We start from the raw sequence: 12017 nt of genomic DNA on the forward strand, positions 1-12017 counted from the left end.
AAGAGAAGGACTGTGTCCTGTATTTTACAAATTGCTCAGTCTGATTACCTTGTACTTGTCGCCTTCGTTTTTCGATTGCAGAAACTGTTTACTCATCTCCTGGGTAAGTACAGACACAGGATTATCCACCTGCAATAACAAACTTATGTTAATATTTTTTAAAGGTTACCTGTAGAAGAAGAAGAAGAGATTGGATTTATACCCCGCCCTTCACTTGGAGTCTCAGAGCGGCTTACAAACTCCTTTCCCTTCCCCTCTCCACAACAGACACCCTGTGAGGTAGGTGGGGCTGAGAGAGCTCTGACAGACTGCTCTTTTTCAAGGACAGCTGTGCCAGAGCTTGTGACTGACCCAAGGTCACATCAGCAGGTGCAAGTGGAGGAGTGGGGAATCAAACCCGGTTCTCCCAGATTAGAGTCCACACACTTAACCACTACACCAAACTGGCTCTCCAAGTTAATACTGTAAAGTTAATATGTTCATTAACTTTTGGGGAATGTCACCCAATGTTACCATGCAGGATGAATCATTCCTACAGCTGCTGGAGTAGAAAGTATCTTGAGGTTATGCAACAGGCAACTAATTTTTAGTGAAACAATACATTTCCACAAACAAGCTTGCAAAAACCTTATCTTCATGCACTATTATTAATTTATTTTCAACCTTCAGAGATACTAATAATCTGGTCCTTACAGCAGGAAACCAGAAGATCTTTTAGATGTTAGGGGACTTGATAAAATTTAAGCAGTAGTTTCACATAGGCGGATAACCCAGAGAATTGCACAAACTGCATACTCAGCAGGGCTTTCGACATTTGTTTTTAAACACCATCCCCTTGTGATACACGAGAAGTTGCTTCTGAGGACCAAGAACTTTAAAGAAAGAAAAGAATTTTAAAAAGAAATAAAATAATTTTAAAAACCAGCCATTCTGCCTAACCATTAAAACAACAACAATTAAATAACATGTGCATCATATTATACCAAGTACAATTAAAACATTTCTTTGGTTACCTGGATGTTAAAGTGATCCAGAATTGCAGTAAGTTCTTCCTTCTTAGAAGAAATTAATGCACCTGAACATTAAAAATAATACAAAAACTATCAGAAAACTAAACACAAAAACATTCCTGAGTATATAATACGGTCTTTCTTGCTTTCTCAGGAGAGAGCAATTTCTCTCAGTTTCCCTTCCTCACTGCAGCACACTGAGTGGGAAGTGAATGGACTGCTGGAGGGAGGGGAAAACAGGAAAGATGTATGGTTCTTACACCAGTAAGCAAATAAATAAATAAAAGTATATAATTGGAAAGTTGTAAATATGAAGATCCTAGACAAAAACAAATTACATTATATTTTAATGCAGAGCACAGCTTCTCACACTGTGTTCCTTAAGAAAAAGTTGTCTGAGCATGCCCAAGTGATATTTTTGGTGGCGGCTCCTACCTGGTGGAAGAGATCCGGGCCCTGCGGGACCTCTCTCAGTTCCGCAGGGCCTGCAAGACGGAGCTCTTCCGCCAGGCCTTTGAGTAGGAGCCGCCACCACCATTATTCCATCTTCATCCCCTATGCACTGCGTTTGAACATCATGACTGCCTGGCCCCCATCGGGGGAGCGAGGCGCCTGGACACGGTTTTAGTTGACAAGACCTTAGAAAGTACTTGTAGGAGTTAAGAGCTATCCATCTCGGCCCAATTTGTTTGTAAATTTTTATTCTGTTTTATTGTAATTTATTGTTCTAATTATGTATTATTGTTTTAACCTTGGCACATGGTGCCCTTGTGAGCCGCCCTGAGCCTTCGGGGTAGGGCGAGATATAAATTCAAATATAAATAAATAAATAAATTTAGATAAATCAGGTAATAAAATCAGACCAAATGTCCTCTTATGAAGGAATCTACTATGCCCAAGTGAACGTTGTATAACATAGTCTGAATCCTAGGAACATACCAACACCAGCTGACACTCCCTGAGCACCCCTGACAAATCTGCTGCCAGCACCAATCATTACACTGGTGAACAACAATGCTTTCACATTAGCCAAACATGGAAGAAAATGACATGAAGGCATGGTAGAAATGTCAAGTGATGTCATTCATGCCCGCCCAAATTCAAGGAATAAACATGCTGCCAGGGAATTCACTGTACTTTCTTTGTAAGAGGTCTCCAAGACCCACGGGTAGGAGGCCAGCAACTGAAGCATGCAGGCAGCGGCTCTCCAAAATCCTGCAAGCAACCCTCTGCCAGAGAAGAAGCCAATGCTAACCAGGAAAGAAGGATGGACATCCATCCCAATCACAGCAGCCAGCCAGCTCCTTAGACCTTGTGGGTAACAGGATCCCAGTATGTAAACCTTCAAGCCCACCAGAGGGATTCACCTTCTGCTATGGAAACAATGATTCCCACAGTGTTCAGAATATTCAACAGAAAACATGTATTATCGGGGGGGGGGAGCTTTTTGTGAGGGAAGCAATGGGAGCCATGTGAACAAGGAAATGTAACAACTGCAATGGCAGGCAGGCCTGTGAGTTGCCAGATAACTCAATGTAAAAGGTGCAGCGGAACAGGAGCTCAGCCAAAGTGATGATTCTCAGCTGTGACATAAACCCTCTCCTCTCCCTGAACACACATTTTTAGCTCATCCTTCCCTCCAAGTTCAGGGCAATACACATGGTCCTCCATTCCTTCCTATGATTCCAATCCCTGTGAGGGAGGTTAGGCTAAAAGATAACTAAATGACCCCAAGTTGCCTAGTGAGGTTTTCCCCAGTCCCAATCTGGCATGCTGAAAACTACATGACACTGGCTGTCAACAAGTGTGGTGGGGACAGCTTCCAGACAGCTATCATAACAGGCATAGGTGAAACAGTTATACCTTCATTCAGCGGAATCATTTCTGGAGTGGGTTCTGACACCATCACAGAGGAACAGGACTATCTACCTACTTTTGCTCTTGTACTTTTTGAAAGCTGAATAATAGACCTTAATGTGATTGTAATGGAACAGTTTCTAATACCTGTTTTGTGGGCATAACAATCCACCCCTACAAGAAATGAGAATGAACCCTAATGGAGCATAGGATTGCTCATCAGCTCTGCTCCTTCCCTAGCACATCACACACACACACCCATCACTGGAGATGGCTGGGTGGCCAAATGCATGTTGCTATAATTTCCTGTATTTCATGGGCCATTGGCCTTGCTGTTTGCTTTTTTAAAAGCCTCCTACATAAAATGATTACATCATGAGGATTCACTCATAGCATCTGAAGTAGGCTCTCATCCATAAAAGCTTATGATGGAATAGAATTCACTTTGTCTTTAATGTGCTGGAAGACTCCTCTTTATTTTCTGCTGATTCTACAAATGAAAAGTGTGCTATGGCAAAAATGATAAACACAAATGGGAGAAATATGAGGCATGCTATAATACTCTCAAAACGTATTGAAAACAGACCAGCGGTGGGCAAGGAATAGCTTGCACCTTGTACTTATAATACTATATTTTTAAATAGCCTTATGTCATACTGAGTTTTGAATACATTTTAAATAAAATATCACCTAACCTGTGCTGCTTTTCAGTTTGTAACTACGATGTCCTTCCAAGCTTATGTGCTGATTTACGGTAATTGTGTCACCATACAATTCTGGTTTAAATGCATCTTCGCCTCTGTTTCGCAGAGTTATTGAAACATCTGCAGAACTGAAGAACAATTTGAGTTAGTATCTAAGCAAAGTGAATTAACCTTCACATTTAGGAAATCATCTTGCAATCATGAGTTATCACATTCTGGTTAGACAGCCAATGACAACTACTTAAACATTAACCTGAACATTTATTTTTACCCAAAAACATGTCAGATTGTAGAACAAATGCAACTCAAGGATACAGGTAGACAAGCAACACACTGGGTAAGCACTCAGTGCATTAGTTTGGAGAAGCTTGGTTCCAAACTTAAAACCCTAAAATGAAGTTAGCCAAGACTTTCTTAGCAGAGCACGCATGCTGATGTAAATCAAGTTTCATATAAGCAACGTGCAAGTCTCCTCACTAAAACATGTTAATCTATATATTTATTTCTGAAGTTGGCCCCAGAGTGCAGATCAAAAAAGCTGCAGAGAAAGGTAAGACAAAGGTGGATGGGAAGTGAAGGAGCAGAAAAAGGGTGGGAGAGAAGAAAAGGGAAGAGGCTGCAAGGGGGAGGGAAAGCTGAAAGTAGGGCAGAAAAAGGGAGGGGCAGAAGGAAAGGGGAGAAGCTGCCAGGGGAAGGAAAGAGGAAACAGCATGGGGAAGGGGGAGGGGTAAGATTTACCCTGCTAGTCCTAGCAGTTCTGCTGTTTGCCTTTACACCTAATGCTGAACCCAGAATGCAGATCAAAATATCTGCGCAATCAGACTATGTATTAAGGTGGAGTTTCCCCCGAAACTGAAAAGTTTTAAGAAAATGGGAAAGTGCCTCCAGTATGCTTTCTCCTCAAAATCCAGACCTTATCTCATCTGGCCAGTGCTGGCTGTAGTGTAAAGGCTGGATCAGGAAGCCCATCTTGACACCTGCTGTTCTAAACCTCCCCTGCTACCAACAAGGTAATGGGACAGGCTGGCCTTGACTGCTTTGCACTGCCTGCTTATCTGTCTTCAGATCCAATTCAAGAGGCTAATTCTGACTTTTAAAGGCCATCTTTACCTGGAATCCACATACTTGGAAGGGCCACTTCATCCTGTATATACCCATGTAGCAATCCCACCCTACCCAGCAAGGCATCTGGCTGTCCCTTCTCTGGCCAGTATGCACTCACTTGCTGACCAGACTCAGGCATTTCTGGTCACTGCTCCACTAATTTGAATGGCCTCCTGCAGGTGGTGAGGCAAGCTTCAAAAAAAAGCTGCAAAACTGAAAAGGAAAAGCTGCAAAACTGAATTATTTAGGAGGGCATTCTGTATAGACTGAACAGTTATTCTCGGTACACTGACTATTACAGGAGTGGGATTTTTATATTCATTGTTTTTTTAAAGGAAGGTTATCATGATTATACCGATTTGATTATTGGAAGAAACTAGGGATAAAATATATTTTAAATAAATAAATACTACTTCACTTACTTTTGCCCATCTTTAACAAACACTTTTAAAGACGATCCTCGGTTTGTCACTATAGCTTTTCCACCAAGCCCTACAATAAGGGCAGTTAACACAGCACTCTTCCCACCTGAAGAAAGCAGCATATGGATTATTCATATTTGGAAAGCTAATTTTAATTCTGTTTCAAAACCATGTAAAGTCCCTCCCAGGACAATATTGCATTAAAAAAGATACCCTTTCTTAAACCATAAGGTTTACTAAGCAAGCTCCTCTCAGCATACAGAGTAGGGGCGTGCAGGGAGGAAAAAAGGTATTTTTCTGATTCGGCTATATTGGAGCTGAAAAATATTGGAATTCCCAGTTTCCAAATACTGGTATGGTATTTAGATCTGTGTTGGGGGAGGTTCTGAAACTTTTCTGGCTAGGTTATTACCTATAGGGAATCTTTCAGAGGGGCTGGGCGAGTGTTTTTAAAGGTCCTGGCACCAAAATGGCATGGCAGCTGCTGGTGCCTGCCTTTTAAATACCCCCAAACTTCAAATGAACTGGACTATGGGGTGCCCCCAGCTATCCTCCATTGTTTCCTATGGAGGGAACAAAAAACCCACAAAAAATGTAAAACCCAAGGGTGTACGAATGCTATTGAAGCTATTGCTAAGCCAAACCAATGTAATACCCAAGAATCTGAAACTATGTAAATCCAAGAATCTGAATCACTGTAAAACATCTGCATTTGAACCAACATAAAATGCACAAATCTCAATCTATGTAAAACAGAAAAATCTCAAAATAAAACACAAGCATCCACCCATGGACCCAACACAAACCAACTCCAGCAATAGAACAAACTTTAAAAACCAACATAAACACTTTAAAGTGACAGAATCTTATCTACCTGGCAAGCTGATACCAAGCCCCAGTGGAAAAGAGGAAAAAACAGTCCTGGGACCCTAGAAACTTTGGCTCCTGATATTCCCAGTTAATGCTGAATATTTCCAGGATTTTTAGGGACCCATTTTTCAGTATCCTGAAAAATCCTGGATCTATTTGAAAAATACCAACAACATACTTTTCCGATATATTTTTAGCTACATTGTACCCAAACGCACATCTCTAATACAAAGGCCTTGAAAACCTGTAGAGCTAGTGCCAGTCATAGAAGCCAGTATTGAGCTATATGGACCGATGATCTGATATTTTATAAGACAGCATCATATGTTCAACATTTTGTATTTTAGTAAAACTTTCCCACAAGACATTGTCAATGGTAGCCCCAAGTTTCTACCATTAGCATTCTATGTAGAGCAGTTTTCAAACAAGCAATCCCACAAGCCAAGAATTTACCTTAATTACTTGAACATTAGTCTGATAAATTGCGTTTATTTGAAAGGATCTCAGATTGTAGAACAAATGCAACTCAAATCCAGGGTATAGGTACACAAGTAATACACTGAATAAGCATTCAGCGTATTAGGGTGGAGGAGCCTCAGAAAACACAGCAGTGACACAAAATAAAATTATTGGGGAATTTCAAGGGGAGACTAACAGGAAATTGCTGAACTGGAATTTATTTTAAGGTTTGATAAGCCAGGGGAACAAGAGGTCTGATAATCTTCTCAGTCTCTAACAGGTGTTAAATTGGGCTTGATCACACTGCTTATCTGTACACTTTTCAGGTTTGCTTAAAAAAACAGGCCTTTTAACCCACTGTAAACCATTTCCCCCTCACTGTACATATGAAAAACTCACATTGACTAAAAATTCACATCACTGCTTCTGATAGGTTATGCCACAATATATTTGTTCATTTTTAACATATCACAGGACTTTCGTTTTTACTGCAACAGAATAATATGGCTGTTTCAATGGAATCAGGATGCTCTTGACAGGACTTCTCGTATAAAGAGACTAGTAGTCAAAGCCTGTCTCAAACCACTACCCGCCTTGCTCAATGCAAGGATTCATCACTGCACTGAAGTTGTAAATTTTTGAGTACCACTTTGTTTTTGTGGGAAATTAATGTAATGGTCTTAACTAAAGAAGGGTACACTCCTATCTGGGATGATTGTCCTCTTCCATTGAGTTTGCAGCTTCGGGATAGATGAATATGGGGCAGTGAGGGAGTGTACCCTTCCAGATCAGCCAAATCCACCCTGGTGATCAATAGGGTCACAGCCAGATCACCCTCACATTCAATATATGGTCTAATAATTGCTGCAATCTTTGATGTCTTTTTTTTGGGAACTGAAATGCAGACTGAGCATTTCCAGTCTGTGGGCCACTGTTCTGTTTTCCATATCTGTTGGTTTGTTATTCCATAATCTTTTAAAGATTTTGAGGGACTGTTTTTGTAGCCTGAAACAGCTCAACTGATATTCCAGGTTTTCCTGGTGATTTGTTTCTTCCAGTTGCTTTGAGTACAGTTTCACATCACTTTCTAAAACTGAACATTTTCTACTGAAACAGTATTCTTGGAAGAATCTGTCATCCTTTCATCTCTTTTGTATAGTTGTTCAGTGTACTGTTTCCATCTTTTCTTTATTTTTTCCTGATCAAATAATGTATTTCTATGTTGATCTTTCAGCATTCTTAGCCATGGTTTGAATTTCCCTTTGATTTCCTGCATCTCGTAGAACAAATCTCCTGTTGTTCTATTTTTGTTGTTCTTTTCTATTACTTTGCACCGATTATTATAATAGTTCCTTTTTTCTCTGGGTGCAACAGCTGAAAAGCTGCATTTAGAATTCTGATTCTATTCTGTCATGTTTTACTTTTGCTTCTTGTCTATGTTCCACAATTTTAAGAGTTACATCTGCCATCCATCAAGGCTTTTAATTTCTTTTGGTTACAGGAATAGTCTTCATGTATTCTTCAGAGATAACTTCTGAGGTTTCAACCCACAGTTCATCCTCCTTTCCTGGCAAACAATAGGCATTCAATGAAACTGACTTGATCTTCGCCATTCTCATTTCAGTCTGATAGGAGAACTCCAGAAGATAGTAAGGAACAGAAAGACAGCACTAGGAAACAACAGCTATTTCAGAGTATAGCAGGCTCACCACAGCAGGAGTTAGAAACCCCTAAAAATGGTGGGGGTGGGAGGGGGAAGCAAAGTAGTTCCAAGCCATTCTGCTACATATATGTGCTGGACGATACCAGAGATAACAGTCACCATGTTTTTAGAACAAGTAAGGTAAGCTGGATATCATCCGTCATCCAGCTATGGATGGATGGAGTAGCACATTGACTCTGGATAGGTAAGTGGAGGTTGGGGATACAGCAATGATGGTGAGTAATGAATTCATTGTGCCAGTGTTTGGGAGACTGTTGCAGGGGACTGAGAAATTAGGAAATGAGGTTGGATACTTTTCTGGAGAGTGCTTGCAAATAGCCTAGGCAATCCGGAGTATTGAGAACTGCACATAGGTTGCCAAGCAGGCATGTCCCTGGCTACTTCATCCACAAGAGTAGCCAGCCCATTATATTATAACAGCACACACTGTGTTATTTTGCCAGCACTCAGACAAGGTAAACACAGGCCCCGGTCACACGGGCAGGAAACTGCAGAGGAGAAGCGTGGCTGTTTGCCCTGGGGCAAACTACTGCGCAGTTACGTGATCAGACCTCCTGTGGAGGTCCTGTGGAGGTACCGTGGAGGTTCCATGGCAACGGAGAGGTGCCGATCACAGGACAAGCCGGCGCACAACGAAGAAGCGTGTGCCGCGGCAAACTGTTTTTTATTTTTGTGTACATGACAAATGCGCATGCTCCGTTGGGTGCGCATGCGCATCCACAGAGACTTGGACAAAAAATAAACACCTTATTTGCAAGGGGACATGGGCGGGTGCCGGATGCCACCGGAAATGCGATCAGACGCCCGCCCTTGCCCCGCAGTTTCCGGAAACTAGTACCTCCAAGGTACTAGTTTTTTGCCACGCAGTTTCGGCTGGAAGCCTCGGTTGAGCCACGGGAGTGCTACGCTTCCCAGATGTGCTGGTGAGATCGCGCCCGGAAACTCCGTTTGTTTTTCCGTCTCACTTGTGTGGCTTCTGTTACGTGTGACCACAGCCACAGACAGCATCCAAGGACTCTGGGAGGATGCAGGCAAACCAATAAAGGACAAATAGAAAGCTAAACCATGATTTGACTGCACACAATTTGAGATTTCAAATTAAAGTGGGTTGTCTCATATCTCCGTGGCTGGGGATAGAGGGTCTGTGGCATGTGGAGTCCCTCAGGGGGCTATCCTCTTCCCAATGTTATTTAATATCTACATGTATCCTCTCACCCAGTTGGTGTGGAGTTTCAGGCTAGGATGCCATCAGTACACTATTTTACACTGATGGCACCCAGCCATAACTGTTGATGAATGGACGGACATTGCCCCAAGAAATCTGGCAGGGAAGGTCAATATTACAATATTACATTTCAGGTTTGCTCAAAAAACTGCCTTCACAAAATATTTTTTGTGGTGCAATGGGAGAAGCAAAGCCAACTGAAACTGGATCCAGCAAAGACAGAGGTTCTCTGGCTAGGTGGGAGAGATTCAGGTTTGGGACGCCAACTTCTGGCTCTTGACCATGAGCCTTTAACAGCGGCACAGTCAGTCAAAAGCTTGGGTGTACTTCTAGATACCCCCTTATCAATTGAGACCCAGATCATGAATGCTGCCAGACTGGCGTTTTTCCAGCTGCGCCAGGTCAGGCAACTGCCCTCCTACTTGTCTTGCCCTGACCTAGCCACAGTAATCCATGCAACAGTCAACTCTAGGCTTGATTACTGTAACTCGCTCTACACAGGGGTGCCCTTGAAGCTGATCTGGAAGTTACAACTTGTCCAGAATGCAGCAGCCCGGGTCATTACAGGGACACCGCTCACAGCACATATTCAACCTGTACTTTGCCAGCTGCACCGACTCCAGGTTGAGTACCAGGTTAGGTTCAAGGTTTTGGTCTTGACCTTCAAAGCCCTACAACAGTCAGGGACCAACGTACCTGCAGGACTGTCTCTCCCAGTATGTCCCCTGGAGAGCATTATGCTCAGGAGAACAACATCTACTGTAAGTCCTTGGCCCAAGGAGCATCTAGCTGTCCTCAGTCAGAGCTAGGGCCTCCTCAGTCCTGGCTCCAACTTGGTGGAACTCTCTGTCAGACAACATCAGGGCCCTGAGAGACCTGTTCCAATTCCACAGGGCCTGTAAGGCAGAGATGTTCCGCCAAGCATATGGCTGAGGATAGCAATTTTTTTTTAACAGCAATCGATCTATCAGTTAGCTCTTCAATCTCCTCCCCCCACATCAATACTTATGGGGGTCAAAATTTCTATTGTGGCATCATGTAGGTTTCTGATTTTATGACTATGATTTGTACATTGGATCGTTTAATAGTCTCTTATGTCAGATTGCTATACACCACTCTGAGTCCGCTCTGCAGGGAGGGAGGTATAGAAATGCAATGAAATAAATAAATAAATAAATAATTCAGTGTGTCATCTGAACTGAGCCATATCTTTGGCCAGGTTTTTGGTCAGATATTTGTCTTATAGGTTTTTTTTAACTGAATTAGGAAAAATATTATCTGGCAGCCTATAGCAGGACATTCTCAGTTGTATTACCTGCCCATAATCACTCACCAAGCCTCTTCTCTTGTAAACCCCCGGAAACTGTTATCTTTAAAACTCTGTTAGTTTTGATGTTTTAGTCATGTTTCTGATCTGCGGTTTTATTTTATTAAATATCACTTATAAATATCATTTATAAATGATATAAGTGAATACGAAAAGTACTAGGTCCCAGATGAAAGGCTGGCATATGAACGAACAGAAACCTTGAGAGGGAAACAAAAATTCTTGCACACTGGGACATTCCTATTCTGAGCTACTCAGAAATTCCCCAGGCAATCCACAACAGCAAATCCAAACAATAAAACAAATTGTGTTAAAAGGAAATGATTACAAACAATAATCACTTAGAGACTAACTTTCTTGCTAACTGATAAAGAGCCAATAGCATAAAATCCAATTTTGCTTTAAATAAATTGATTAAAACTTACTCCCATTGTTTCCAACAATAAAATTCACATTGGAGCCAAACTTGAATGGACCCAGCATTGCATGGCACATGAAGTTCTTCAGCTGGATACTTTCAATTATTCCGACTTCTCCTGATGCCTACAGGTATTACAAACATGGGTAAGGACTCAAAAGTTTACCACTAACCTTGTGTACATAGGCAGGGAAAAGCTGCAGATCACCACAACACTTGTTAACTTGTTAAGTCTGTTAATGCTCAGAGAACATAGATGATCACACTGGCATGAGCATTCAAGATAGATTTAATAAACTTTTGAAGAGGTAGAAGCTGCATATGGGTCCAGAAAGTTGACATGTGAGAGAGACAGAATGTGCAAGTGTACTTATAGCAATGTTTCCTCTAAGCTGAGTTAGTGTGAGCTAGCTCACAGTTTTTTAGCCTCCAGCTCACAGATTTTTGTCTTAGCTCAGGAAGGATGGGGCTCCAGAGCAAACTAATTTATGCAGTAGCCAAATCACTTGCTTACAACTTTAAGGCCAGTAGCTCACAAAGTAGAATTTTTCTCACAAGACTCCGCAGCTTAGAGGGAGCATTGGCTGGGAGACTGACTCTTTAGACCAGATTGCCCCCAACAATTAACTTTCAAAGTAAAATATAGGCTGCTTCCAAATTTCGCAGGATTTTTCCATCTGGTTTGTTGCACATATCATTGCAGAAAAAGGATAGATAAAAATTCAAACCCCAATGATTTTGATAAAATTTTATTTTATTTTACAAAACCTCTTTAAAGCAGAAATGCACAAAGGTGTGGAGATGCAGCACCTCAAGCACACAGATACACAAAGTGGAGAAATCTGAGTGAGCTGTAAGCAAACTGTATTGGCTGGGGATAGGCAACATGACATCTAAT

The 12017-nt window shown here is 41.7% G+C and overlaps 1 protein-coding gene across 1 annotated transcript in view; it reads right to left on the minus strand.

The window, feature by feature from the left end:
- Positions 1–12017, minus strand: part of SMC6 (structural maintenance of chromosomes 6) — a 60727-nt gene that overhangs the window by 37943 nt on the left and 10767 nt on the right. Inside the window, exons 3-7 of the mRNA XM_015423771.1 lie at positions 11127–11244; positions 5098–5203; positions 3563–3699; positions 1014–1075; positions 49–129 (exon numbers count right to left, since the gene is read on the minus strand). Coding sequence (XP_015279257.1) covers positions 49–129; positions 1014–1075; positions 3563–3699; positions 5098–5203; positions 11127–11244 — 504 coding nt within the window. The remainder of the gene's footprint in view (positions 1–48; positions 130–1013; positions 1076–3562; positions 3700–5097; positions 5204–11126; positions 11245–12017) is intronic.

The sequence above is a fragment of the Gekko japonicus genome, unplaced genomic scaffold (assembly GCF_001447785.1).
Source record: "Gekko japonicus isolate JY-2015 unplaced genomic scaffold, Gekko_japonicus_V1.1 scaffold121, whole genome shotgun sequence".
Classification (NCBI taxonomy): domain Eukaryota; kingdom Metazoa; phylum Chordata; class Lepidosauria; order Squamata; family Gekkonidae; genus Gekko; species Gekko japonicus.